General features: G+C 61.9%; 1 protein-coding gene across 10 annotated transcripts in view; it reads left to right on the top strand.

Moving 5' to 3' along the window:
- Positions 1-21,852, top strand: part of NPHP4 (nephrocystin 4) — a 105,291-nt gene extending 83,439 nt beyond the window's left edge. For 6 of the 10 annotated variants that reach the window (XM_045063632.1, XM_045063625.1, XM_045063626.1 and 3 more), the window contains 13 exons: positions 1,003-1,180; positions 6,174-6,299; positions 8,837-9,048; positions 12,443-12,669; positions 12,999-13,185; positions 13,971-14,054; positions 16,896-17,052; positions 17,626-17,711; positions 18,248-18,333; positions 19,198-19,369; positions 20,134-20,313; positions 20,544-20,687; positions 21,315-21,852. In XM_045063632.1, coding sequence (XP_044919567.1) covers positions 1,003-1,180; positions 6,174-6,299; positions 8,837-9,048; positions 12,443-12,669; positions 12,999-13,185; positions 13,971-14,054; positions 16,896-17,052; positions 17,626-17,711; positions 18,248-18,333; positions 19,198-19,369; positions 20,134-20,313; positions 20,544-20,687; positions 21,315-21,455 — 1,980 coding nt within the window. In that variant the 3' untranslated portion in view covers positions 21,456-21,852. Of the gene's footprint in view, positions 1-1,002; positions 1,181-6,173; positions 6,300-8,836; positions 9,049-12,442; positions 12,670-12,998; positions 13,186-13,970; positions 14,055-16,895; positions 17,053-17,625; positions 17,712-18,247; positions 18,334-19,169; positions 19,370-20,133; positions 20,314-20,543; positions 20,688-21,314 lie in introns of those variants that run through there. The other 4 variants (XM_045063627.1, XM_045063631.1, XM_045063633.1 and 1 more) reach the window with 3 other exon arrangements.
- The last annotated feature ends 5,344 nt before the right edge of the window (positions 21,853-27,196 follow it).

Raw genomic sequence — 27,196 nt, 5'->3', positions numbered from 1 at the left:
TATTAATTAGACAAGAAATCTTCGCCACCCATAGTGGGATGCGATGCCTTGTTTTTCCGGGCCTCTCTGCTTCCCGGCGCCTGGGTGTCACTTCCTTCATCAACGGGCCCTTCTCCCGCGGGGACATCGTGTAGTCAGCCCGGCCACCGGCCCCGGCCGTGAACACGAATGGGGTATGTGGGCTCTGTGGACCCGCACTGTGATGCTCGCAGGGTCTGAAGCAACTGGAAGCTGCCAGACCCGCCGGGGAGGGGTCGTGGGCGCCTTCCCTGCCAGAGTGGGGCTGATCGCTGGAGGAGGAAGCGCTGGGACCCTCTGGTCCTGCCCGTCCATTTGTGTGTGAGAAGTGCACATTGAAAGGTCAGGTGACTTTCCCAAGGTCTCCCAGGAAGAGGATCCCAGCTGGGCCTGGAGGCGGCCGTGGTCTTGTCATTCCCCCGCGGGCTTCAGTAGTGCTTGGGCTCAGACCGAGCACTGAGGGGTGAGCTGGCGTAGCAGACAGCACCGGGTCAGGAAGGTCTTGCGCCGCCCTGGGACTGCTCTCACCGGTTCTGAGCAACTGGGGCCTGGTGTGGACCCTCGCAGCTGGACCTTAGCTGCCCTGTGGCCCTGCTCCCAGCCACTCCCTGTCCTCTAGCCACACTGAAGCCAGATGTGCAGGCCCCAGGTATGGGGGTCTGTACTCTGCATCCTGGGCCGAGTGTGCCCCCAGCCTTCCCGGCCTGGCTCATACCTGGAAGCTCTCACTAACCAGAGGCGGGGTCTGCTCAGCGTCCCCAGCCTCGTTCTGTCGCTCATTTCCGGGGGTTCTTGCTGTGGAACGGGCTCCAGGAAGGTGGCTGCCTGGCCTGGCCGTGCGTCGTTGGCGCTCACTCACTGGGTGGACTGGGTGCACTTTATGAAAGAGTTTGTGGGAAAAACCAGATATCGAGGACTTAGGTTTTCAGAAGAAGACGGGCTTGGCCTCAGCCACCCTCTGACTGCTGCCTTTCTCCTCTGCAGCATCTGCTCCGCCAAGGCCGGCCGGCTGTGCAGGTCCTGCATGAGCTCGAGGTTGTGGCGACCGAGTATGAGCAGGACATGGTGGTGAGTGGAGATATGACCCGGTTTGGCTGTGTCAAGCCCATCGGTGTCTACACGGTGCTGAAGGGCTGGCTGCATCTGACGCTGGCCAACGTGGGTAAGAGTCCCTGGTGGCGTTGCTGGCTTTAGGCCGTCTCCTGGGTGGCCACTCGTTTCCCCAGTTGCTGCTCTGTCCGGGCAGTGGGTACTACTGTGGGTGTCAGAAGAACTTTTACTGTTTGACCACTGAGTGCCCTCGACCACTGGACATCTGTCCTCCACCATGGGGCATCTGTCCTTGACCATGAACATCTGTCCTTCACCACTGAGCCTACCCCCAGCCGCTGGTCTGTCTTTGATCCCCGAGCCCATCCTGGCACCGTTGCTGTTCCTGACTTGTGATCAGGATTTGGGATCAGTCATCTCAGTCTTGCCCACACTTTGATTCTTGGTGCTGTCTGTGGGGCATCTCTGTGACAATCCTCAGATAAGGTGACTGGTTCCAGGAGGGCTTTTGTGTGGAATATCAGCCCACAGAACTACTTCATCACAGGAGAGGAGAGGGAAGTGTTCCTCAGCTTCCGTGCTGCCTGGGGATAGAGGAGCAGAGCAGCACACTCCCTTAGAGCCTAGTGCTCTGACCTTACACCTAACGGTGTCCGAGGGTTGCTTTCAGATCAGACACGCTGAGCACAGCCCGGATGCACCTTCGTTCATGGGCCAGTGGCAGGGCGCGGGGCTGGCTGCGGCTACAGTGGACTTACCTAGACGTTCTGGAGGCTCCTCTGAGGCCCTGACCAACGGGGAACCTGGGACCGGCATGCCTGCCCCCACAGGGCAGGGGACCAGAGTGAGCCCCTGTGGGACCAGGGGATAGGCCCACTCTGTCTCCCTCCAGTGGACTCTGGAAAGATGGGGGATTTTCAGGGGAAAATGGAAAGCAGGACAAAACCAAGACGTTGGAGATTTCTGGAGCCGTGTCTGCCCACACGAGACTCCAACCTCTCACGCTTTATGGGGGAATTTTCCATTCCTCACAGCCCAGGCTGACATTAAAGCCTGGAGCTTTGTGGGCCACAGGAGCCCATGTGGGCAGTGTGGAGGGGTCGGCCGGGGCCGCCGCAGCAGGGTGGGCACGCACAGCCCGTTACTCAGCTTGGAGGCTTCTGCCTGCTTGTTTACTACCGTGGCATCTGAGGCAGCCTGGAATTCAGACAATATGGAAACAACAAAACTCAGTTAGGTTCTGGAGGAAGAAATGAGCCGTGTGTGAGAAGCCGACATCATTCAGAAGCTCCTCCGAGCCAGGTTGCTGCAGGAGCGTCCGGCTTCTGAGATCGCGTTGGTTATTTTTGTATTTATTCGCAGCCTGCAAATGTGCAGTGATTCCGAGTTTTAAATCTTATCTGCAGAAGAAAGATTAGCTCCATTATATGTTATCTCAAATCGTCATTTCCATACTTTGCCTGCAAGAGAGCGATAGCGCGTGGGGCAGAGTCAGAGACGCCCCCAAGAGGGCGGCCGCCGAGGGGATTAACGAAGGGCGAGCGCGTGCAGCTCGCTGGGCCGCGCGGCCACGCTCTGGTTTCCCCTGCAAATTCTGCGTTTTCTGGAGAAGTGTTGTGGCTTTTGTTTCTTTATAAAACTGATTGTTCTGCCACAAGCAGCAGCAGGAGGAGGCTGTGAGCTCTGGGGGACAGAAACAGGGCCGAGCCAGCATCCTAGCGCCCGGCGTGGCGTCGCTCCCCTGCGCTGCATTCACAGGGCGGGTGGTGAAGCTCGACGCTGCGGAACGGGCACCTTCTCTGCCCGTGGTGCCCGTGCACGTGGCGTGTCAGCTCAGACAAGCTCCGTGACGGTCTCTGCAGCCTTGTCTGCGGTGTGACGGTGGCTCTTCAGGGAGCTGCTGTCGCTTGTATCTGTGGCCCTTCCTGGGGGCCCCTGGGGAGCGAGGGCCTGCTGCGACCCCCGGCTCCGTGTTCTCAGGGTTGAAGGAGAGCTGGGTGGTGTGGATAGAGGGCTCGGGTTTGGGGTGGGACACAGTGACGTGCTCTGCTCCTGCCATGGACCGAGGTAGCTGCAGACCATGTCAGGAGCCCTGCCCATCTGGAGGGAGTTCCTGCTCCTGCAGCAAATGTGCGGGTCCCCAGCTTAACCCGGGTCTCCCCGAAGGGAAAGAAAGCCACGGCCGTTGGGATCTTGGACTGCACCCAGAGGAAGTGAGCGCCTTCCCCGCGTCCCGTCCCTGAGTCAGTGGTGCGTGCCCCTGATCTAGTTTATTGCCCCAGCTTCCAATCCAACAGTGCAAGTGCAAAATGCGTCGGAGGAAACGGCAATACTTGGGGACGGTCCTGGTCTGTCTGGAGGTGACCGCGTCATCCTGCTGGTGCCGTGGTGACCGTCATGACTCCTGAGAGCCCGGCTCCAAGGCCGCTGGCTATCTGCCTGCGAGCTGTGTGCTGCGGCTCCTGAGACCTCCCAGTGGAGCGGTCTCCAGGCCGGACGGAGGCTACGGGCGCGCCAGCCAGACGCGGTCAGGGCTCCTTGCCTGTGCTTGAGTGCAGCCGTGGAGGTTCCCAGGGCCCCTCAGGTGGGCACAAATCCGTTGTCCTGACAGGGAGTGGAGGTGGTGTATGCCCACTGCTGGGTGACTGACAGAGCAGGTCCTCGGTGGGATGGAGAGCTGGCCGGACGGTCTGCCCTCACCGGGGAGGAACAGCGCTGAGAGCCGGGAGCCTGGACCGACTCTGAGCTCGGGGCAGGAACAGAGCACCCCTGGGCTCCGGGGACCTTTGACCCTCTTATGTGGAGAGCAGGGTGGTACCAGAACAGTGAGTGTTGGTGCGAGGATCTGGGCTCTGGCGTCAGCTGGCTGTCCCTTCCCTGCCTGGCCAGGCTGTCTGTCCCTGCCTGCTTGTTTGCTTGTCTGTCCCCCTTGGGGCCTGGGGCTTCTTGGGGACGTGGCTGGTCTTCCTTGCTGTCGTGGTCGCCCAGCAGCAGCCACAGTGGCCTGGTGTGGTGGTTGGAGGTTCACGAACGGGAGGCTGAGTGAGCGTGAGAGCCTGATTCTGTGCCCCTTGGACTTGGGCTGACAAAGCGGGCCCCGCGGCGTGAGCAGCTGAGCCCGTCAAAGTGGTGTCCACACCAGATTCCGTTCTTGGGGACGAGCCCCGCGACCTTGTGGCACTGAGCTGTGTTGGGGTGAGCTGACCGCAGGGAGGGGAGGACCGTGTTTGGCAGAGGCTCCGCTGCTCCTCCGTCTGCGGGGCAAGAGCAGAGAGGCAGAACCCCAGGGAGAAGCGTTCCGTGCTCAGCCACGCAGAGGCCGGGAACAGTTGAGACTCAAGACGCAGGGCCAGAGGGCGTCCGTCCGAGGGGAGTGTGACACAGACGCGTGCGCTGCGCGTGCAGAGCCGGCGTGGGGGAGGGATGGAGCAGCAGCGGGGCTGAGCCTGGCCCCGAAGCCCCCCAGGAAGAGACTCTGGGTAGGATTGTCACTGGCCTCCGTGGCCAGGCCCGTGAGGAACCATCGCAGAGGAGCAGGCCTGCCGTCTGGCGTCTCATGGTGACGTGGTGCGCACCTGGCAGGCGAAGCCGGGCTCGACCCGACGCTTTGCCGGGACTGTGGTGCTGCTTCAGGGACGGCTCCGGACAGTGAGCTCCACGCCTGTCCCGGCGCGCTGGTCTCCTTGCCGGGGGCTGTGGAAGACACCAGCGCGCCTGCGCTTGCCGGGACTGCTGGCCGAGCGGTGACCGCTTTGCGCCCCTGGGCTCGTGACCAGGAGTGGCTCTTGTCGCAAGAAGGCTGGGGGAGGCCTCCCTGTGTGAGAGTCTCAGAAACACGCAGGCGACCTGAGGAGCTCGGAAACGTCGAGCACGGAAGTCCCGGGGGAGGTCGCTGCTCGCCTGTGTGTCGCCGGCCTGTAAACCACGCCAAGGCCGTCACTCGTATCGGCCAGAGGCGGTTTCAGTCCGTCTGTCAGTTTTGAATGGAGCATTTTCCCCCACGCCCAGACTGGGGCCTTAGTCCTTGCCGTGCCCCGCGGGCTGGTCTGCGCCACACCTGTGTCTGCAACTGCTGCACACTGGGGTCTGCGGGGGCAGCGCCCGTTGGCAGGGCAGAGAGCACCGGACCTCCCTGGCAGGACAGGCCTTCCCTTCCGGACCTCAGCTGGGAGCCAGTCAAGAGGGAGACGTTCTTGTCCGACAGCTGGAGATGAAAAGGACACTTTGGTCGCCGCAGCTGAGGCCCAGCTCGCCGCCGTGGTCAGGGCTGTGCTCCTGCGTCTAGCACTGTCCTGTGGGACAGAGGCGGGCGTGGGCGGAGCTGAGGGGGTGAAGTCCCCGTCTGTGCCCCCGCAGGGAGGGAGGGGTGCAGAGAGGTGGGGAACGGGTACCTCCTCCGGCGGCTCCCAGGAAGGTCTCCAGGACGGCTGGGCCTGCAGACGTTCAGCACCGTCCTGCCGGAATCGGGGAGGCTCACAGTGTGAGCATTTTGTGTCCGGAACGTGGAGGGGGTTTGTTCTGGAATCCGACTTCATCGGCTGTGCCCTGCCTCCCCGGAGGTGGGGGTCATGTCTGCGCAGAGGGGTCATGGGCTCCAAGGTTGGGCTTCTGTCCTCCGTGGGCCTCCACATGCTGGGGTTAACGGGGCGCTGCCTGCCGTCCAGCCGGGCAGGCCTGCCATGAGCTCTGTCCCCAGGCTCCCGCCCAGCCCTCTGAAGCCGCGTGCTGCTTCCTGCCAAGGCTTCTGTGTGGAAACAGCTCCAGAAGATTCTAGCTTGCTGAGGCTTGTTGACCTTCAAGTGTGTGTCCGACGTTAGCAGACGCGCACAGAGACCTCCTCCAAGGCGTGGGCGTGGGCACGTGTGAGCCCCGCTGCAGGGAGGGAGGGAGGGGTGAGGGTGTGAGCACCGGGAGCTCTGACCCCGCGGGAGAGAGGCCCGCCGTCCAGCTCCCGACTGCCAAGCAGATCCAGAGCTCGGGGGTGTCAGCGGGCCAGGGGGTGTGCACGGGCCCTTTGGAACCCTGAGCTCCCTGCAGGGGAGTTGGTGTGTCTCCTCATGCTCCTGTGGGTGTTCACACCTTCTGCTGGGATGTCTTTAACTTAGGGCACGTGTGTGAGCAGATGGAGAGAAAGTCGAGCTCGTTGCCACCTTCCAGGTCACGGGTCATCTCGAACGACGGCGCCCGGCACTTCGTGGGAGGCAGTCTCCTCACACGTGGGGGTCTGAGACGTGAGTGGGCGCCGGGTGGGGGCGGGTGGGACTGTGTGCAGGGACATGTGTGATCCGGGGGTGGGCGCAGTGGCTGTCGTGTCCAGCTCAGCTCCCTGCCTGCCTCAGTGGACCCTCAATCTGTGCGGGTCAGCGCGTGCGTCACAGCCGGAATGTTCTAGAGAGGGCTCTGTGGAAGCTGGCAGGGCAGTCATCCTGCACGTGACATCCATGTTGGGTTCTAGCTGCCCATCTTCAGGGGAGCAGAAAGTGAAAAAAAGGCTAGGATGAACAGAGACTGGTTTCTCTTTGTTTTTTACTTTTATTTTTTTAAGATTTTATTTTTATTTATTAGAGAGAGAGCACGCACAAGGAGCGTGAGCGGCAGGCAGAGGGAGAGGGAGAGGCAGCCTCCCTGCTGAACAAGGATCCTGATGGTTTGTAAAAACTGGTTTGAAGCCCCCATGTTGCGGGGAGTGAACCAGTTGTGCTGCTTGGGAAGCAAAGGCCGACACTTGGAAGAATGTTGTCCACAGCAGGGGCGTCTGAAGTCTTCTGTCTCCTCGAGTCACCCACAGACCTGGAAGCATAGTAGTTGGTGGGACGAAAAACGGGTGTGCCCTTTGGGTGGATCCCCCTGGCGCGGATCCACAGCTGCCCCGAGCTTCCTGTGCTGATGGTCCTCAGACGCTGTTGTCCCGGAGCCCGTGCCCAGGAGGGAGGCCCCGTGCAGTAGCCAGTGAGAGTCTTGAGGCCTCTAGGAGCCTGTGCGCTCTGAAGCGCCAGCCCACACTTTGTGGGCGCTCAAGTGTTCTCCCGGGAGAGGGGCCCCAGAGTCTCTGACGCTCAGAGCGGTCCAGGGCCCATGATCCCACTGGCTGAGTGTTCTCCCGTTCAGTGTTGAGGAAACCAAGGCAGGGGAGGTTGGTGACTTGGCTGGTTGTGTGGTAAACGGTGGTGAACTTGGGTGAGAATCTGGATTTCCCACCTTGGGATCAGGGCTTCTCTGTCCCAGGCTGGTCCAAGAACCGGCGGCCGTGTTTGTGAAAGCCCCGCCTTGGGGCCCAGCAGGTCGGAGGCTCGGAGAGGCCGTGCAGCGAGCTGTAACTCGTGTCGGTTGCGTGAGCGGAGAGTCTCTGAAGTCCCTGGTCCCCTTCTCCCTGTTTGAGCGAAGACAGGAGGGGACGGTCCCTTAGAGAGTCTGTTGTCCCCAGCGGGCAAAGCTCAGCAAGTAGGAGGTTGTGCAGAGTTTTAGCAAGTGCTCCCAGGCTCTGAGCAGCGCTGGGATTTCATGTCTGGTCTCTTTGGCACTGGGTGATGCGGTCTGACCCGGAGCTCGTTGGTCAACCCCCAGCTTGCTTGTCCCCTTCCCTCGGGACCGTGGGCTCGGGCTGCTCAGACCCAACGGAGGGGGGTGGCCCACCCACTATGCCTGCACCCAAAAGATTATTTTGGGGTGGCATTTTACTTGTCTAGAGCGACTCATAACACCTGAAAAGCAATTGAATAGCTTTAAAATGGTGGTGAGGAGCCGCAAACAGCCCTTGTTAGGGGGACGGAGGAAGGAGGGGTGAGTCGGGGAAAGAGCTTTCCCGTCGGGCGGGGCGCGGCGGTCGGAGGCTAGACACGGGGGCTGGCGGGGCGCGCCGGTCGGAGGCTAGATCCGGGGGCCGGCGGGGCACGGCGGTCGGAGGCTAGACCCGTGGGCTGGCGGGGCACGGCAGTCAGAGGCTAGACACGGGAGCCGGCGGGGGGCCAGCGCGCAGACTCAGCAGGGTGCTCACTTCCCGCAGGGCTGTGAGTGCCTCAGGCTCGGGGGGGGCCCGGGCCCACGTTGGGGTGCCCCTTCTCTTCTGCCTGCGCCAGCTTGAGTGCCAGTCCGGGAAGCTCGTGTGTACGCTTGTGTGCTCACGTGTGCCATGTGTGGCTTTGTCACCTGAAGAGAATGCGGCCCCTCTGCTGCTCCAGCGTCTGTCTGCTCACACGGCCTCCGTGTCTGTCAAGGGTTTGAGCAGAGGCACCCAGAGGAGTCCGTTCCCTGGGGGCCGGGCTGGTCTGAGTCCCCCACCCCAACCTGGGCTGGGGCTTTAGGTCAAGCAGGCAGCTCACCAGAGCCCCAGAGTCCTGATCTGAGCACACCTGGGGTCTGAGGACCTGGTGGGACAGCATCTGGAGAGCTCTGAGTGGTCCCTGAGTCAGGAGGCTCTCGCTGGGGGGGCTGTGTCCTAGATGGGGTGTCAGCGGCCTTTGAGAACCCAGAGAACATCAGCTTCTAGAACATGGACCTTTATTTTCCTCCAGAAAGTCACCTAATGGTGTATTAGTTGTCTCTAAGGACCAAGATCAGAATTCCTTTATTTGAAAGGCTGGTGAAGGGGGGATGCTGTGGAGACCAGCCTGCAGGGTTGCTGTCTTGATGAATGTCTTCGAAGGTACAGGAGAGGGCAAGGTGCTTGCTGAGCTCCTGCCCTGGGTGAGGTGGCTGGAAGCTTGTTGGGTTTGCTTGAAGGAAGTAAATTCTACACCTTAATCTCTTGCTCCCTCTTTGAACCTTCCAGCAGTAAAAAATGTGGTCCAAGCACAGAAGCTGGCCGACGTGGACCGTGAGCTGGCCGCCATGCTGTTCACGCGCACGCAGCCTGGGAGCAAGGGGCCCCCGGGTGCCCGCCGCGAGGGGGACGCCGTCCGCAGGCGCAAGCTGGAGCGGATGAGGTCCGTGCGCCTTCAGGAGTCCGGAGGAGAGCTCAGCTGCTGGGGGACCAGCCTGTTGGTGAGGCCCTTGTCCACCTCCCACTGCCCCAGGCTGTCCCCGCGTGGGGGCCGCGGTCGGGAATGGAAGCGGCCTTGTCCTCTGGCTGTTCTTCTCTGCGTGGCTTCCCCTACCCCCACCCCCAAATCCTACTTGTGGAATGAATGTAGGGGAGACAGAGCTCTCAGCCACCAAGGGAGGTTTTCCCTGGAGCGTCAGATATTTGGAGAGTGTTTATAAAAGCTGGCTCTTGGGCTCTAGCCCTGGAGATCCTGTGTCCACTAGGCTGCGTACATGTGTGTCCATAACTTGGGCTCTTAAGAAAGTTCTTGAGGGGGTTTTGAGGGGCCCCCATGTTGGGGGTCAGGGCTGTGAATGGGTCATCAGTGCAAATCAAGGAATTCATTCCGACCAGAAAAATTCCCATTTTTGTCTAAAAATCTAGAGAAGACCCCGTCATATTTTGCAGCATAGACCTAGGAGATGGGTTCTTGGAGTCAGGAAGCCACAGGGGCCTTGAGAAAGAGCTCTGAGGATCATCCTTGATGTTAAGGCAGGCAGGTGTCTGGAAAGACGTCCCTGCTCGGCCCTCCGTGCTCACAGCAGCTGGGCTCCTGCTCTCCTGTGTGCGGTGTGGCAGAAGATGGGACCAGGCCAGCGAGCATGTCTGGCAGCCCCTCGGCTATGTTGGCTGTCCCCACTGCCCCCCCCTTCCCCACACCCCCGGCTCAGCAGTGAATTTGGATGTCATTAGATTTCTGAATACAAGAAAATGTTCCACTAAATTCTCATGGTTTCCCTGGGCTGGAGGCCTGGAGAATCAATGGTGAGGGACCTGTCGTGGGGACCCGGTGGCCGTCTGTTCCCCCGTCAGCTTCCCCCAGACTTCCTCAGGAAACGGGTTTGTGAGTTCGTGACGACAGCGGTCCGCCTGATGGGAGCTGGAGGTGGGGTGGCGTGTGCGGTCGAGGAGCTGAGGCCCAGGCCGGACCTCAGGGCCGGATGCTCCTGCAGTCGGCGGGCCTCGGGCCGGGGGCTGTGCCTGCCTGGGAGGCGGAGAGCAGTGCCGAGCGTGGCCTGCTTCCCTGGTGGTGACGCTGGGTGCCGGGCATGCTGATGGTCTGGGGGCTTCTTGGGGGAGTCCTGAGCACAGGGTGGGGCCAGATGCCTGCGCTGGTGTCCCAGCTGTTGCTGGGACAGTCCCAGCATCTGCAGGAGGGTGGCTCTGTTTCCGTGGCATCCGGACGGCAGGCGGCCCCACCGTCTGCTGTTGGTCCACGTCAGCCACTGTGTGCGCCAGCGGAGCCCCAGCCGTGGGAAGACCGGGCACCTTCTCCGTGGGCCCCCGGCCGGGGAGAAGGGCTGGCGGGTTCTCTCCTCGTGTGGCGGTCGTCGGAGGCTGCTGGCTGTGCAGCAGCGCCGTCCCCAGGGCCCTTGCCTGGGACTCCGGACCCACCATTCTGTGTTTGAGCAGGTGCCCCGCACGCAGAGCCTGGTACTGACCAAGCAGGCCTGGGGCCCCAGGGACCGGCCCCCACCTCTGCCCTCTGCCCACCCCCTGCAGCCCTCGGATTGTCCCGCACAATAACAGTTTGGGGACACTAACCCCATCGTGTACTCATCCCATGCGAAGACGAGCTTTCTTTCCAGAAATCCTGGCAAAAAGCTTGCCAGTCTCATTGCTCTGGTTGGGTGTGGTGCCCACCCTTGACCTGCTCACCGGCTCTGCCCACTTGTGGGGACCCAAGGGCTCCACCGAGTGCCCTCACCCCAGCCTGGCTGACTTTTGAACCGAATGAGCTGTCAGGCCGCGTTGTGGCGGAGAGGACCAGGACCAGTGTCACGTCTGTCACTGGGGACTCTGATGATGCAGTAGAACGGACCATTCTCTGTGGCCTGGGGCGCTTCTGACACGGAGCCTGGAGCTAACACTCGAGCCCAGCCCCACTGGCGAGGTGTCCGGCCGTGGGCCACTGACCCCTGTGCTGGTGAGGGGCAGGGTGAGCCTCCGGAGCTGTGTCCAGCCAGTTCGATCCCAAAGGGAAAGGTTGAGGGAAGGCAGGGCTAGGCCTGCCTGGTTCCTGCTCCAGAACTTTCTATCAGAGAAGTCGCCCCATGTCCTGTGGGACAGAGGGAGACCAGGGGTGCCAGGCTTCCTGACAGCTTCCTCTGTGGTACAGAACAACACAGGACACACAAGGAGAATCCCTCCACACAACCCCCAGGGTCACGCTTTTCACCCTCTGGTGTGTGGTGAACTGGGGAGCGGCTGCCACTGTGCCCTGCCCCCAGCCTCTCCCTGAGAGCCTGTGGTGGATGGTCCACTGGTGGCCGTCCAGAGTTTGACCCTGCAGCTGGGGAGTGGGTCAGAATAATGCACTGTCTCTATTCAGGTTTCTCAGCCTAGACTATGTCTGGCCGCCCCATACTCCACGAAGAAGCTCTGTCGTCTGTGTGGGGAGGCCTCAGATATGAACACAACCACCTCCTGTTGCGGGTCCCCAGGGAGAAAGGAAAGGTTCAGCTTCAACCCCCTTGTGAGGGGAAGGCCAAAGTTTGGGATGTTGGAAAGTCAGTATCCAAAGTAATTTAATTTAGAAAACAAATTTGGTCCTTACTTGTTGAGTTGAAATCCAGAGGCGCTCAGACGGCCTCTGCCTTCTGATGGTCGGGCCTCCTCCGTGTTCAGAGGTTCTCAGCACGGGGCCTGGCTCCTTCCCCAGCACAGAGCGGCGCGGGGCGGGGTGGTCTACTAGGTCTTAGATCCTGCTGGGCAGCCTCCATGGTCCTCACTGTTCAGTGTAAGTCCCACGGGAAACACAAGCCCGCCTCCAGCCTCCAGAACACGTGTCGGCCAAGCCGCACGAGTCAGGCCTCGGAGCAAGGAGGTGGGGAAGGACCCGTGGCTGAGCCTCACCGAGGCAGCGCGCCAGTCGAGTGGACCGTGGCCTGGCTCGGGTCTGTCAGGCCCCTGCTCACACACGGGGCTCCGGCTATGACGCTGGGGACCTGGTCAGTGAGCCCAGCTCCCATCTTACTAGCTTTGAGGCTGAGTTTTCCTCTTTTGTTAGAAACCTCTGCTGCTGATTCCAGTGTGACCAGATGCCAGCCTTGAGGCTACTGAGAGAGCTGGTCTCGTGGGTGGTTGTCTTCTCTTGGGAGCACGCGGGGCAGACCCTGCCTCCTACAGGGGAGACCACCGCAGAGCAGAGAGAGGCCAGCAGAGAGAGGCCGCATAGACCTGTTTTCTGTCCTCTGGACCTGGGGTCGGCCGGTCCCATCCAACTCAGGAGGCTGAGGAAGGGGGTAGTGGGGATTCCGGGAAGAATTTAGGGAGTGGGAGAGGTGGCCGAATGGCCCTCGGGAAGGACAGTAAGCCCAGGACTGTGACCTGGCTTGGCCCCTGTGTCCGCAGGCTCGGCAGAGCGTCCGTGCCCAGCACGCACGCGACCTGCAGGTCATTGCTGCCTATCGGGAGCGGACGAAGGCCGAGAGCATCTCCAGCGCCCTGAGCCTGGCCATCACCACCACACACACCATCCACGTCACACCGGGCACTGCCGAGTTCTTCGAGTTCGCCCTCAAGAACCCCCACAACGTGCAGCACACCGTGACTATTGACGTGGACAACCCGGAGCTCAGGTGGGTGTGAGCGGCGGCCCCAGGAGCGGGTGCCCCTGGGAGGCTCGGGTTCTCCCTGAGATGAAAGCTGAGCCGCTCTCGACCCTCGAGGGGTCTTGGCTTTTGCCCATGGTCCCAAGTGCTGGCTCTCATGGGCGGGCAGGGGACTCAGCAGGAAGAGCGTCTCTGCCTCAGAGCCGTGTCTCCCTGCCTTGTAGTATCACCCGGGACAGTCTCAGAGCCGTGTCTCCCCATCTTCTAGCATCACTGGGACCATCTCAGAGCTGTGAATCCCCATCTTCTAGCATCAGTCTGGACGGTGTCAGAGCCCATTTCTTCCTGCCTTTTAGCATCATCCAGGACAGTCGGGAGTGGAGGTACTTCAAGGACGCGGCTGAGCTGAACACACCGGTGGAAGAGGACATGTTCCATCTCCGAGGGAACCTCGCCCCGCAGATCTTCCTACGTCCGCGGGAGACCGTCCACATCCCCTTCCGATATCAGACCTTCTCTGTGGGGTCGCCAGCCTTGGTGCAGGTGAGTAGGCCTTTCTTCCAGTGCCAGACGGGCTTGTTAGGCACATGGGGAAGTCCCACTTGGCTAAAAATTGGAAGGGGGGCATTCCCACGTGTCTCCCCGTGCTGCTCAGACCGCATAGCCTTCGGAGGTCACCTGCTCCACTAGCCTCTGGGTGTGCGTGCACACGGGGGCCTCGGGAAAGGCTGACTGAGTACTCTACCCCTCGGGCACAGAACCTCTCCCTCACCTCCGAAGAGCTGATGGGCCGGAGCTTCGCAGCATTCTGGGTTCTCAGTTAATGTCTACCCACGTCTTCTGTAGCGTTTGCTTCTCTGCAGGACGCGCAGGCTTGGGGGTTTCCAGTGCCGGGTGTGTGTGGTCCCCGCGGTGCGACGGGTGGGGGCCGTGGGGCGTGCAGGGCCTGCGTTTCATCTTCTTTGCTGAACTTTTGGGCTCAGCTCTGTGGGATCACTTCAGTGGGCTCGAGGCACCCCCCCCCCCCCGAGCCTCACAGAATCCTGTGGCGGCTCTTTGGATGCGCTTTTGGGCAAGTGGTCATAAGGCCTGTGCAGATGTCAGGCAGAGCCGGCTTGCGTGTCGGGTGGCCTTCATGGTTCTTGGCCACCCCTGCTCCCTCTTCGGGGGGTGGGGCTGGTTCCTGGCCGTGGCCGGGCATGCTGTGAGAGCAGATGAGACCGTGGACGGGAGCCCTCCGCCCTGGCAGGAGCCGTCCTACAGGTGGAAGGGCCCATCGCCCTCGGACCCCGTCTCGTGACCTGCTGGTGCCGGCTGGTTTCTCACAGGCCTCTGCTGAGCTGAGATCTGAGAAGGGCACGGATGCCGGGTTGCCCCAGAAGTCCAGTGCGATGTCCACTAAGCATGCCAAGGTAAGGGGGCAGGATCCCTCTGACTCCCGACAGCTCCGGGGTCTTGCACTGAGAGCCAGGTGTCCTCTGAGTGGACCCGGTGACATGTCCATGACTCAGCTGTTAGGTCGCTGGGGCCTGGCCCTGTGCCTTTCCTTGAACCTACCAGCGTGGGGGTGGTGGTAAGCAGGGCCCGTGGAGGTGGCTTTTCCTGTTCTGATGGGGCAGTGACTGCTTTAGGTGACGCTGGTCCAGCCTGCACGTGGGTGTCTGGCCCGGAAGCCTCTCACTGACCACTGGCACCTTGTAGCCCGTGGTGCTCCGGGTGCCTGCCGCACGCCCTGCGAGGACAGTGTCCCGGCACGCGGCTACCACACACGGGGGTGAGACGGGCCCCTGACCCTCGCCCACGGCATCCCCACGTCCCTAGACTCAGTGTGGGCCGTGGGGTTACTGCTGCGCATCCTGCCTAGAAGGGAGAAGCAGCTTGCCTCTAGGATGTCCTGAGGGGGGGCTCAGGACACTTGTTTTTAGGACTTTCTGAGGCTTTTTTTCTGGGCAGATGAATGCCTTTAGAAGAAGTTTGAAAGTAAAAACAAAAGCAAAAGGCTTTGCTCCTTCCCTGCCCCGAGAACAGATTATTTCAGTGAGTCCCGATGGGAAGCCAGCGCCCGGTTGCAGGCCTGTGTCCTGCCTCACTACGGAGGCTGCTTGTGCCCACATCCCCGTCACGGTGGAAAGTGCTTTATTTTACCTAATGTGGAGGCCCAGCTTTGCCTCGTCAAAGGAATATGTCAGCCGTTACCGTAGGGCTCTCGGTGGACTCGCAGAGGCTACCACACTCTCCGTACGTGCACTTGGAGTTTGCAGGCAGACCCCAGAAATGGTATGAATTCACCCGTGTTAGCTCCATGCGTGTCCCTAACGGGTAAGGACTTGTGGCCTGGCCGTGTGCTGCTGCCCCTGCGCCGGTCAGACCCTCTGAGTCGCCTCGCGTCTACCCTGTGCTTCCTTGTCTTCCCACGTGTGGTTCGGGTGCATCCGGCCCGTGGAGCCCAGGGCCCCGTGTCTCTTCTCCCCTCGGCGTCATGGCCCACATGCGCTTGCGGCTGGGGGATGGGGACGTTCAACTCGCTCCATTCTTCCTGGACTCCTTAGTGGGGATTCTGCCGTGAACAAGGATTTCCCCCCAGCAGTTTGGTTGCCCTGAGATAATTTATACCAGGAGAGTCAAGATGAACACTGAGCTCTGCCATCTCACTGGTCAGTGCTCACAGCACCGAATTACGCCCCAGCAGCCTCTAGAGACGTCAGTGTTGTGGAGTCTCCTTGTGAAGGCACAGGGGTACGTTTGCTGCTGCTTGTCTGTGGGGGGCACCGGGCGCCGGAGCTGCCCGCTCCCTGCCACCGCCATCCCTTTCCAAGCACTGTTAACTAGGCTAATGGCTCACGTGTTAACCAGGTTACTGGAAGGGTAAAACCAGAACTCCAGGCTTTCAAGGAGGTAGACTCGGCCAGAATGGCTGCCTGCACCCCCTGTGCTGGGGAGCAGCGGGCCGAGCTGGAAATACTAGGACTCGGTCACAGAGTGGGCAGTCAGCCTGGGGCCCCGCCTGGAGGAGGGGGCCGCCTGGCACTGCTGGGGCTGCTCTGCGGAAAATCACATCCTGGATCCGAGCCCCTCTGTGGGAGGAGCTGCTGCTGTGGGACAGGGACGGGTCGCTGGCTGAAGCTGACCAGAGCCGGGCTGTCCCCTGTGCTTCTAGGAGCAGCCAGGGGAGCAGAACTGTGGCCAGAGCAGGGGAGGGCAAGGGGGGGTGGTGGCTGGGGGCAGAGACCGGGACAGCTGCTGAATACACACGGGGTCTCGGTGTGTGGGTGCCCTTGTGGCCAGAGCATCAGGGCACAGGTGACAGGGCAGCCACTGTGCTTGCGGAAGCTGCTGTCCCACAAGGCGGGGAGACGCCAGGTGGAACTCTGGCCAGGCCCCACCAAGCGCAGCACGGCGCAAGGATCTGAAGGTGGGAAGACCCGCAAGGACAAGCCAGGGCGGTGCCCGCCTCCCGGGAGCTGTGTCGATGTGGGGAGGCCGCCTCCGGGGCGGGGCTTCCTGCCTGCTCTCGTTCGGGGGGCCCGCAGGGCTCGGGGCCAGACTGAGTTGGGGAATAAAGATATTTGTTCTTTTCTTTTTTAAAGATTTATTTAGTTTTGAGAGCGTGAGAGGGAGCTCGTGTGCACGGGGCTGGGGGGCAGAGAGAGACTCTGAAGCAGACGCCCTGCTGAGCGCGGAGCCTGACGTGGGCTCAGTCTCGCCACCGGAGCCGAGACTAAGCGCTGGATGCGTAACCGACTGAGCCACCCAGGTGCTCCAGCGGCCTTTTTTTTTTTTTTTTTTTTTTTTTAAATTTTTCAAAGAGGTTTATATTTTTAGCCTCTTTGGTTTAGGTCCTTTTACTCTCTGGAATCAAAGAGCTCAAGGGCTCATGGTCCACCACACGCACGGGGACCTGGTGGGGTGAGCGTCAGCCCCTCCGAGCGGCTTCCCCGCACGCACACGGCAGCGTGCTGGACCTGGGGTGGCGGCTGAGGGCGTCTGCCGTTGGGGCCACAGACCTTCCAGCGGGCACTGGGGCGTGCGCCGTGCCAGGAACTAGCAGTGGCGGCAGCCCCGTGCGATGAGTGCGTCCCAAGAGCACTTGCCCGCGCGGCCCTTCGCCGGCCCGTCCCCTCAGTGTGGGCACCTGCAGGCTCCATGCCCCGTTCTCACCGTCCCTGTCTCCTTGCGGGAGCGAGTGGCCCCTCGGAGCTGTCTGCGGGCCCACCGGCCGGTCCTGACGCCGGCGCCGGCTGCTGTCTTGGCAGGTCTCGTTCCGGGGCAGCGGCGGCAAGCCCCTCGCCGTGCTCTGCCTCACCGTGGAGACCCAGCCCCACGTGGTGGACCAGGTTTTCCGCTTCTACCACCCGGAGCTCACCTTCCTGAAGAAGGCCATCCGCCTGCCTCCCTGGCACACACTTCCAGGCAGGTCCCGTCTGTCCCTGCGGCGGTGTTCGCAAGTTCAGCGGGTGGAGAAGGTTTTTCCCTGAGGGTGGAGACAGTCATCCTCGTGTTCTCCCGTGAGGCTCTACGCCGGCCCGTGACCTGCCTGTAAATCCCGCCACCTGCCTCTGTCCTTTGCAGTGGTGACCTCTTTGCGTCCTCTGAGACGGCAGGTGTGCCCTCGGCTGGCTGATTCCTCCTCCTGAAATCCGTGGCCCTGAGGGCTGTGCCCGGAGCATACTTGGGCCTTCTACTGCCGAGTCGCTTGTCTGGTTCCGGTGTGGGGCCTCCGGAACACGATGGTGTCTTCAGTGTCGGGCACCTTGCTCCGCAGTCCCTCCATTTACTTTTGGTCACTCCCTTCAGATGAGTCCCCAAGGACACGGCTTACGGCAAGAGTGCCAGTCCTGTGCAGATGGGACTGGGGGAGGGTGGCGTCGCCCCTTTCCTAGTCCGCTGAGGACCTGTGATGGGCCAGGCCTGCCCCAGCCAGTGACGTGACACGGCCCAGGCCTGCCCAGAAAAGACATTGGTTCTGGATATTCCCCACCCCAGGTGCTCCCGTGGGACGACCTGGTGAGGAACCCCCGGTCCATGTCCGATGTAGCGACCCCAATGTCATCTGTGAGACCCAGAATGTGGTGAGTTCTGCCGAGCCCGTCCCCTGTCGTCTGAGCCCCTGGTCTCCTGCAGCCTCTTCGTTGTAGCTCTCAGTTGAGCGGGGTCTTCCTAAGGCGCTGACAGGCTGTGTTGACATCCCTGGGAGATTTATGCAGGAGTGTTCATCTTTTCTGCCAGCAATCAGTTCTTTGATTATCTGAATTTAAATAAAAAAAGGGTTGAAGCAAAGTGAGTGGTAATTAAGCCCCTTATTAATTGCCATTGTGTACAGAGTAAGGGCAATAATTGTGTTATGACTGGTTAGGAGACTGGATAGATTCTCCTGCAGAATATAATTACGGAACTCAATGTGAAATCAAGAAGTTAATGATTTTCTTTTCTGCAGTGAAAAAAAAAAAAAACCAACAACAGTGAATTCTGACTAGTACCGAAAATTAAACACCTGTTGGGAGGGAGGGAGCCTGGTCCCCGCTGCTTCCGCTTCATGCAGGCTCAGGGGGCTGGGCTTGGAGCGGGGAGGCAGGCAGGCTTCTGAGGGCGCTCCCGTGTCCACCAGAGCCTCGGGGAGCCACGGGACGTGTTCCTGAAGGTGGCTAGTGGTCCAAGCCCAGAAAGCAAAGACTTCTTTGTCACTGTTTACACGTAAGTCCGTGGACCCAAACCCTGGTGGTCTGGAGGGATGGGCGGGGGTGGGAAGCAGGTGGAGTGTTGGAAGGGCTCGCCCGGCTCTCCCAGCTCCGGACGGGGCTCCTGTCGGGCCTGTGGCCACGGGAGGGGAGACCCCGGGGCTGGCAGGGGCCTCGCAAAGGGCGCCCTCTGATCAGAGCGGCACTGGTGGCCTAAAGGACGCGTGGAGAGCCCACCGAAGAGAAACTCGAGGCGGCGTCTGCCCCAGTGCAGTGTCCGGCTCTGACCAGGGGAGGTGAGGGTGGGGTCGTTACCCTTCCGTGCCTGAGACGGTGATCACATCGCCTCCTGCTTCTCCCACTCCGCTGAGAAGACCCTGTTCCTTTACCTTTTCCACGAAGTCTCTTGTTCTAGTCCCTTGAAGGAGGATCTTTTAAAACTAAGCCAGGCTGGGGGCTTCGGAATGGGACATCTGAGAATGGGGGATAACTGTGCTCAGTGCCTGTCTCGGACCGTGCGGATGAACCCGGGGGACGGCGTTCCTGAGCCTCACTTACAGGGGGGGTTGGTATCCTCCTGCGGCTCTAGGCAGCTAGGACGGGGCCCATGAGCTCTGGCCTGCGTGACCTCCAAGCCCACAGACCCTTCGGGGTGCCGCTGTCCCCGGGCGTCACCCCAGAGCACCTGGTTTGGGGCGGCGGCATGTCTGGTCGGGCAGAAGCCCACTCTGTCATTTGTGCTGGTGTGTGGTGCAAAGTCGAAGTGGCCTTCAGAGTTGGGAAGGTGCCTGCGGAGGTGACGACAGCTGGGCTCCCCCCGTCTCCTCATCTTGGGGCTGTTGTCCTCCCCAGGGCTGGTAACGGCTTCTGTCCCGCGCAGGGACCGCTGGCTGGCGACGCCTGTCCAGGTGTGGCAGGTCCACCTCCACTCCTTGCAGCGTGTGGACGTCTCCTGTGTCACAGGCCAGCGGACCCGGCTGTCCCTTGTCCTTCGGGGGACCCAGGCAGTTAGGAGAGTGCAGGCTTTCAGCTCGCACCCCCAGGAGCTGAAGGTGGGTCCCTGGGTGCTCTCTGGCCTCTCACCGTCTGCACCCCACCCTGGGAACAGACGGTATGGGGACTGGCTCCAGCCGGCGTGGGTCCTGGGACAGGCTCCCGGCTCCTCCGGGACTCCTGGCAGAGCTTTCGCACCCGTTGCCTTTTCCTGGATACGCCGTCGCGGGGTGACTGATCTGTACACCCCAGAGGCCCGTCGCGGGGTGACTGATCTGTACACCCCAGAGGCCCGTCGCGGGGTGACTGATCTGTACACCCCAGAGGCCCGTCGCGGGGTGACTGATCTGTACACCCCAGAGGCCCGTCGCGGGGTGACTGATCTGTACACCCCAGAGGCCAGTTTTTAGAAATACTGGTAGGCAAATACTAATAGCAGGTCTGGAATTAATTCAGCTGCAGCTGTGCGTCTGGATAACATGGGCCGTGCAGACTCCTTGCCAGGCTTTGGCGCTGGAGCTCGCTGAGCTCTCCCTCCGCTGGGGCGGCTCTGGTTCTTGGGGCACCGCGGCCACACGGAGGGACGCGCGCGTGGTGATGTAGACTGAGACGTGCTGCGGGCCTGACCGCGTGGCCGGGTCTGCTCTCAGATATGTCACTCGGGCCCCTCCTGCCCTCTCGCAGGCCATGTGGCCCCCCCAACGCCCGAGTAGCTGGGGCTCCCTTGGGGGTCTCTCTGCGGATTGGGCTGTGGGTGTCGAGGAACCTGCGGTCTGCACCGTGCGGGCGCCACCTCCCAGCCCGCCTCTCCTGCTGTTCCCAGACGGACCCCAGGGGTGTGTTTGCGCTGCCGCCGCATGCGGTGCAGGACCTGCACGTCGCCGTGAGGCCCTGGAGGGCGGGGAGCCGCTTCATCCACCTTAACCTGGTTGACGTGGACTACCACCAGCTGGTGGCCTCGTGGCTTGTGTGCCTCTCTTGCCGCCCACCGCTCATTTCTAAGGTCAGGAGGGGCATGTGAGGTGGGGGTGTTGGGTCACCTGATGTCACCCGGTCCTGTGACCTGGTCTCAGGTGGGAGTTTCCTCCTCCGCGGCCTGGGGGTTGGGGTGTGGTTGCTTCCGCAGGGTGAGCCCCCTCCGCGGGGGTCTGTCGCGTTTAGGGAGAAGCCCCGGGTCGGGCCGCACGTGCGGGGCAGGCTCAGCAGGGGCGCCTGATGCTGCCGCCCCCACAGGCTTTCGAGATCACGCTGGCCGCGGGGGACTGCAAAGGCGCCCACAAGCGCATCACCTACACCAACCCCTACCCCTCCGCGAGGACCTTCCACCTGCACAGCGACCGCCCGGACCTGCTGCAGTTCAGGGAGGACTCCTTCCAGGTGCGGGCGCTGTGCGGGGCGGGGGCGGCGGGCTGTGGGTTCCAGGTGCGGGCGCCGTGCGGGGCGGGGCGGCCCGGGCTGTGGGTTCCAGGTGCGGGCGCTGTGCGGGGCGGCCTGGGCTGTGGGGCCGGGAGTTCGGGCTCTGCTGCTCCCGGGAGCCCCGGCCCGCATTTGGAGGCGGTCTGGAGAGAGTCCAGTTGGGGGGCAGTGCCGATCTGGCCTGGGGAAGGTACTGGGTGTGGGGGGCCAGGTCCCCCTCTTTGAGCTCTTCTGCCTGTGCGTCTGGGGCCCCACATCTGGGCCCCGTTGCAGGGGCCTGCTGGCTCACCTGCCCCGCAGATGATCCACAGTTTTGTCCGTAAGTGCCTGCGAGTTAGTCTTTTCTCTGTTGCGAGTACAGCTCACCACAGTCAGGGGAGGGTGTTACTGCAAAGCGACCCCCCATGTGGGGAGGCAGCTGCGTCCGTTGGTTCAGCTCAGAACAGCAGGTGCCTGGAGTCCCGCGGCCGTGGGCCTCAGGGTCTAGGGCCTCAGCTAAAGCTCCTCTGTCTGGGTCTGCGGCTGCAGAGCCTGCGGGAGGAGAGGGCGGCAGCCGGGGTAGGGCTTGGACTGGATGCTTGCTTCCAGGTCGGGGGAGGGGAGACCTACACCATCGGCCTGCGGTTCGCTCCCCGGGACAGCGCCGGGGAGGAGGAGATCCTGATTTACATCAACGACCACGAGGACAAGAATGAAGAGGCGTTTTGCGTGAAGGTCACCTACCAGTAGGGGAGCCGCCGGCCATGCTCCCCTGCCCGCCGCTGCGCAGCCACAGACTCGTGCGCGCCAACTCTGGGTCCTCCTCCTCCTGACCTGCATGGGCTGCTGGTGAGGGCGGAGGGACCACCCAGCCATGCGCCGAGGCCCCCGGCGTCCTGGGGTGGGGGGCTCGGCGCCCAGAAGCACGAGGCTCCTCTCCGCTGCACCCGGGCAGGTGTCGCTGCCTGTGACATGTCGATTTGCTTTATAGTGAGATGTATTTTATGAACCATCTTAGGTGATAAAATTATGTTTTCTTACTGGGTTTTGTACACACATTATTTGCTATGCAATGTTCATATTGGTATTCTTTCATACCTTTTTTAAAGTTGTGTATGAAATACTAAACTTTCACCTGTTTTCTCTATTGGTGGTTTCTTGAGTGTTTTCTCTTGTTTTCAACCTCGTCAGATGCTCTGACATAACCAGGCATAAACACGGATTTCTCTTGAGGACAAGAATACAGTGGGGTGGCCGGGGGCCTCTGGCCCCCCGGAGAGTTGGCTTGGGCCTGACCGAGCAGGTGAGGCACCTGACCTCTGCCTCTGTGGGTCATGGCTCTCGCTGTCCTGGCCACCCTCCCACCCGCCCGGCACAGTAAGGACCCTGAGATTACACCGGCCCACCGAGAAACTCGAGATGACCGCTTCGTCTCAAGATCCTTACCTGAATTCCACCTGCAAAGTCCCCTTCTGTCAGGTCACTCAGTCACAGCTTCCAGGGATTAGGATGGGGACACCCCAGGCAAGGAACCTTTTTCTGTCCGCCAGAATCCCATTGGCCAGAACCCGGTCACGTGGCCGCACCTGGCTCCAAGGGGCCTGGGAGCGGCCCTCCTTTCGGGTGTCGTGTGCGGATCACTGGGAGCGTTGTTACTGAGCGGCGGGAGCAGGGGAATGTGCACAGCCGTGCCCACAGCTGCAGGTGGGGAGGAGAAGCGGCCAGGCTGGAGGCCCACTGGGAGGCGGAGGGCAGTTCGGAGGCTGGAGCAGAGCCGAGAGAGCCCCGTGTGGTTTTACAGGAAAACGTGACTTTCCGTTAGTTGCGAATGCGGCTGAGAAGGAAGCAGGGGAGCCTGAGCCCTGGCAAGCGGCCGGCCAGGCTATTCCCAGTTCTGGGCGACGAGAAGGCGGCAAATGCTGGCCAGCCTCCCGCGGGAGCAAGGGGTGGGTCTCTGGGGCGCCTTGAATGGCGGAGGCTTCCTGCGGTGAGGAGCGAGACCCAGGGCTGGGATGTGCTCAGAGATGACTGAGCGGGCCCCGGAGAGCGGGTCGTCCAGGCAGCCCCGTGGCCGGATGCCAGGTACCATGTTGGAGAGGCAGGACAGCCACTGCCCCTGATTTAGACCTTGACCCTGTGAGTGGGGTTAAAGAGTGAGTCTGCGCTGCTGCCAACCTGCTCCCCGTGTCGTCTGCCTGGGCCTGGGCCTGGGCCTGGGTCCTGAGCCCTGTGCCGGGGTGGGCACCCAGACCAGCATGGACCGTGGATTCCGGGGACTTGGGGCTCTTTTTACCATGTGACGATGTGCTGTCATCTCTGTTGTTCGGAGGCCCCACCTGGTGTTTTCTAAGTTTGCACGCCCGTCCCTGGGTGAGAGTTTGGCCTGTCTGCACCCATGCTGGTCCAAGTGCGTGGAACTGGAACCGGGGAACCGGCTGCCAGTCCATAGGGAGACCTCTAGGCCTTGGCGCACAGCATGGCCTGCCCAGTTGTGGGGGGGCTCGCAGGGTCCTGTCCCTCCCCGCCACCACGCGGGCCGCTCCTCCGTCCGCCGTGCCCTGCTTGCCCGTCGCGGTGTGGGGGGCCGGCCTGCTCCGCTGGTCTTGCTTCGTGAGTCTTCTGCTCTTTCCGTGCTAAGAGTCTGGAGACTCACTCTGGCCCACGACAGGTCGGGAGATGCGCTGGCCGAACGCTCCGGTTGCGTCCTCCGAGACGACTTCACGGTTCACGGCCAGGATGAAGAAATGTCCCCTTTCTTTCCTGCTTTTACTGGGGAGGGTGACAGGGACCACTTTCTCCTCCTCTTACAGAAAGCCTCAGCCAGATGCAGATGCTGCGGGACCATGGCCGACCACATGGGGTCTGTGCCGGGGGGATGGTAGAAGACTGCGGCCACGGGACACTCAGAGGAGACTGAGACAGGAGTCGGGGGACCCCATTCCCTCGGCCTGCTGGCCTTCAGGGAGGTGGCTGGCGGGAGGCCGGGAGCCCCCGCACTACAGAGGCGTTGGTGGTCTGGCACGTTGGTGGTCCCGTGGCCCTGTGGGGACAGGGAGGGCAGGAGGAGACAGTGTCCCAGGGCACACACGCAGTGGGGGCATCTGGACCGGGCAAGGGTGATCCCTGGGGACAGCTGATGCTGTGGGTGAGAAGCGGGCTGACTTCTCACGAGAGCAGAGAAGGAGGTTATCTGTCTGTCTGTCTGTCTGTCGTGTTCCTGGAAGGTCTGCGCAGCCCGTGGCACACGGGTGCGTTCGGTGCCCCTAATGGGGACAAACTCCCTGAAACCCCCTCGCTCCCTGCTGTCCGTGCCTCTGCCCCTTCTGTGCCCCTCGGTGCCCGTGCTGGGAGGCTCCCGGCGGGAGGTCAGGGTGTTGGGTCTTTCTGGTGGCTGGCGGGGGCGGTGAGGACTTAGGCTCCCTGCTTTCCGAGGCTGGGGTCGGGCTGAGCGGGGACGCCCCCGGCTTTGTTCTCACACCTGCCGTGTCATTGAGCCCTGGCCTCAGCGTCCCCTCCGAGGACGCCCGTGCGTGCTCGCTGCGCCGGCTGAGCCAGGCTGGGAGGAAAGAAATGGGAAGGGGACGCCCGTGGGGAATGGGACACGGGACCTTCTCATCTCCATCTCCTCCACCTTCCAGATGCTTCCAAGAGGTGGGAAGCCACGGGGCTGCCACTTCTCTTAGGGAGGCAGATCCACCGTGAGTCCATTTTGTCCTGGCCCGACGGTGGGGCCACAGGCCCTTCCCTATCCCTGGTCTAGGCTCTAAGACAAAGTCTGAAAGGGTCATCTGTGGCCCTTCGCTGCTGGATGCCCAAGGTACGGGACCGTGGAAACCTGCAAAACGTGCCGCCACGCCACACCAGTGTCCCCAGTGCGGGATGCGTGCCTGTCCCCACCAGGACCCTCCCGTGTGCAGGTGAGAACGGCGGTGCCGTGGAGGCAGCCGGTGGTGGTGCCCCTCCTGGGCTGGCCCGTCGGCGCTCGAGCCCAGCAGGAAGCAGCGACAGGGCCTTCAGCAGGACAGACGGCGCCGGCCGGCACAGCCGAGCTCATTCGTTACTCATCACTCCCTCATCCATTCATTCATTCATTCGTTTGATCTTTCATCCAACGTGGACTTGCGGGTGCCCCTCTGCGGGGGGCGGGGGCATGCGGTGCCCCAAGACAGACATAGTCCCTGCCCCAGGCCAGGACCCGGCCTCCCTGTGGGACCCAGACAGTGGGAAATGGCACGTCCTATAGGCTCAGACGGTGATAGCTCATGAGGGGCAAAAGCACGAAGAGGCGATGGTCTGTCTCGAGAGGAGGTCGGGTCCTCTCCGAGGGGGTGATGTTGAGCAGAGCATGGACGAAACGGAGTAGCCGGGAGCGGAGGGTCTGCGCCAGCTCGCAGGGGCCTCTGGACTGCAGGAAGGAGCCCGGACTTGGTTCTTGGGGTCGTGAGGGGCCGACGGGACTGGGGTGGACAGGCACCCTGCCTGGGACCAGCACCTGCGGCCAAATTAGTGATCTGCTCTGACCCAGTAGTGTGCTCGAGGGCGTGTGCTGTCTGTGTGAACACGCTGCCCACGGCCTCGGGGCTCGGTGCCTACAGGGCGGGGCTCGGCCGGCGGCCGGTGCGGCGCATCTGCAGTTCATCACATCTGAAAAGCAGGTTGTCTACACAGGGATGTTCTATCGTCTTCTCTTCCCCTTCGTGGCTCCTCCAAACCCCTCTCCAGTGGGACTGTGGCCCCTGGTCACTGTCCTGGGTACAGGGATTGATCTGGGGCCCCTCTGGGGAGTGAGAATTGGGTACAAGGTGGGACTTGGGCTTTTCCAGCCTTCATGCCCTTCTGAGCCTTTCCCCCCGTCTTTCCCTTTCTTTGTCTTTGTCTTTTCTCGCAGAGAACAGAGATTTCTTTTGTGATAGATTCCCAATGTCAAATAAAGGTCAGCCCCGTGACCTCGATCTGGCTCACTCGGGCTCTTCTGCTGGGGCCCAGACCCCAGGTCACGTTCACGGTGCGCTCCGGGCCGTGAAAGGTGGGCCTTCTCCAGTCTGTGAACCCCAAAACGTTCTGAGCCGGTGCCCGGGACTGGAAGCAGCGTTTGGCCTTCGGGTCGCCCATCCCAGGGCGCAGCCGGCGTGCACGGCGGCCGCGGGTGTCCGTGAGAGCCGGCCTGCCTCGGGAGCTCCTGGTCGGGGACGGCGGCTGTGTTCCCGAGCCGAAAGCCACAGCGTCTTTCCATGGGAACGTTGCTGTCTCCATCGGGGCATTTTTGGGCATTACTGGACTTCTTCTCTCGCGCCCCTCCTGCTCCCACCCCTGTCGAAAGCCACTTTTAACTAAACGCCATCAAACGGAAGCCAGATTAACTGCTTTGCTTTTCCCGCGCCCGATAATGATTTAATGCTGTTTGTCTCTATTTAGAAATAAATTAAAGCGCCTTTAAAAATCATTCCTCAGGGTCCATGAGGCTGGGAAGAACAAGCATCATGATTACTTAACAACGTTTTCTTCCTCCGGCCGTGCGGGGTTGGGGTGCACTTGTTGGTCTGACCCCCAGCGTCTCAGTGTGCTGGTTGGTTTTGTTCTCAGGCGTCTGTGCTGGGAGCTTCAGAGAGAAGGAGGGGGAGGGAAGCAGCCAGCGGCCTGCCTTTGGGGGGTTCGAGTGGGTCCTGTGTCCGGCGTGGCCCGGGCACACTGGGGTCATGCTGCCCTCGCTCCAACGGACCGGCAGAGAGTTTCGAGGCCCTTCCTGCTGCTGCAGGAGGCCGAGGAGTGCCACATACCCGGAAAACTTTACTGGGACCCACCTGCTGGCAGAGCCACGTGGGCCCCGTGGCTGTGACCCCAAGGCCAAGCCAGAAATGAGCTGCTCCGTGGGAGGCTGTTCAGAGCCAAAGGAGCCTCCTTCTCCATGTTGGGGGAGGCCACACGCTGCCCGTGGGCTGTCCGGGAGGGCTGGAGAGGCTGGTACAGGCGGGAAGATGGGCCCAGGAACCGTCACCGCAGCTGGAGGGCGAGTCGTGGGTTCCGAGACCCGTGTCCACCCAGAACCTCAGCGTGTGGCCTTGTTTGGGAAAAGGGCCTCTGCAGCTGCCGCGGGGCTGATGATGGGAACGTGAGCATGTTGGACGGGGCTGTCCCTAAATCCAGTGGGGGTGTCCTTGTAGGAGACAGAAGGGGACACACAGAGAAGATGGAAATGTGACAACAGAGGCCCAGAGGGCAGTGAGGCGTCGATGGCCGGAGGTACTCAGGATTGTTGGAGGCACCAGAGTCTGGGACACAGACCTGGGACGGGTTCTCCCCCAGAGCCCCCGGGGGGCAGCCTACACCTGTGGGTCACGCTTCCTGCCACCAGAGCCGTGGGAAAAGGAGTTCATGTTGTTTTAGGGCCACCTAGTCTGGGCAATCCGTGGTGGCAGCCGCCGGGAGACGAGCGCGGAAGGCGTGCTGGCGCCCACACAGACCTGGGGGGCTTCCGGAGTCATGGCCGTTCC

The sequence above is a fragment of the Mustela putorius genome, unplaced genomic scaffold (assembly GCF_011764305.1).
Source record: "Mustela putorius furo isolate JIRA1106 unplaced genomic scaffold, ASM1176430v1.1 tig00003853_pilon_pilon_pilon, whole genome shotgun sequence".
NCBI classification, from domain to species: Eukaryota; Metazoa; Chordata; class Mammalia; order Carnivora; family Mustelidae; genus Mustela; species Mustela putorius.
The sequence above is the reverse complement of the archived record's forward strand: the minus strand, read 5'-3'. Positions and strand labels throughout refer to the sequence as shown.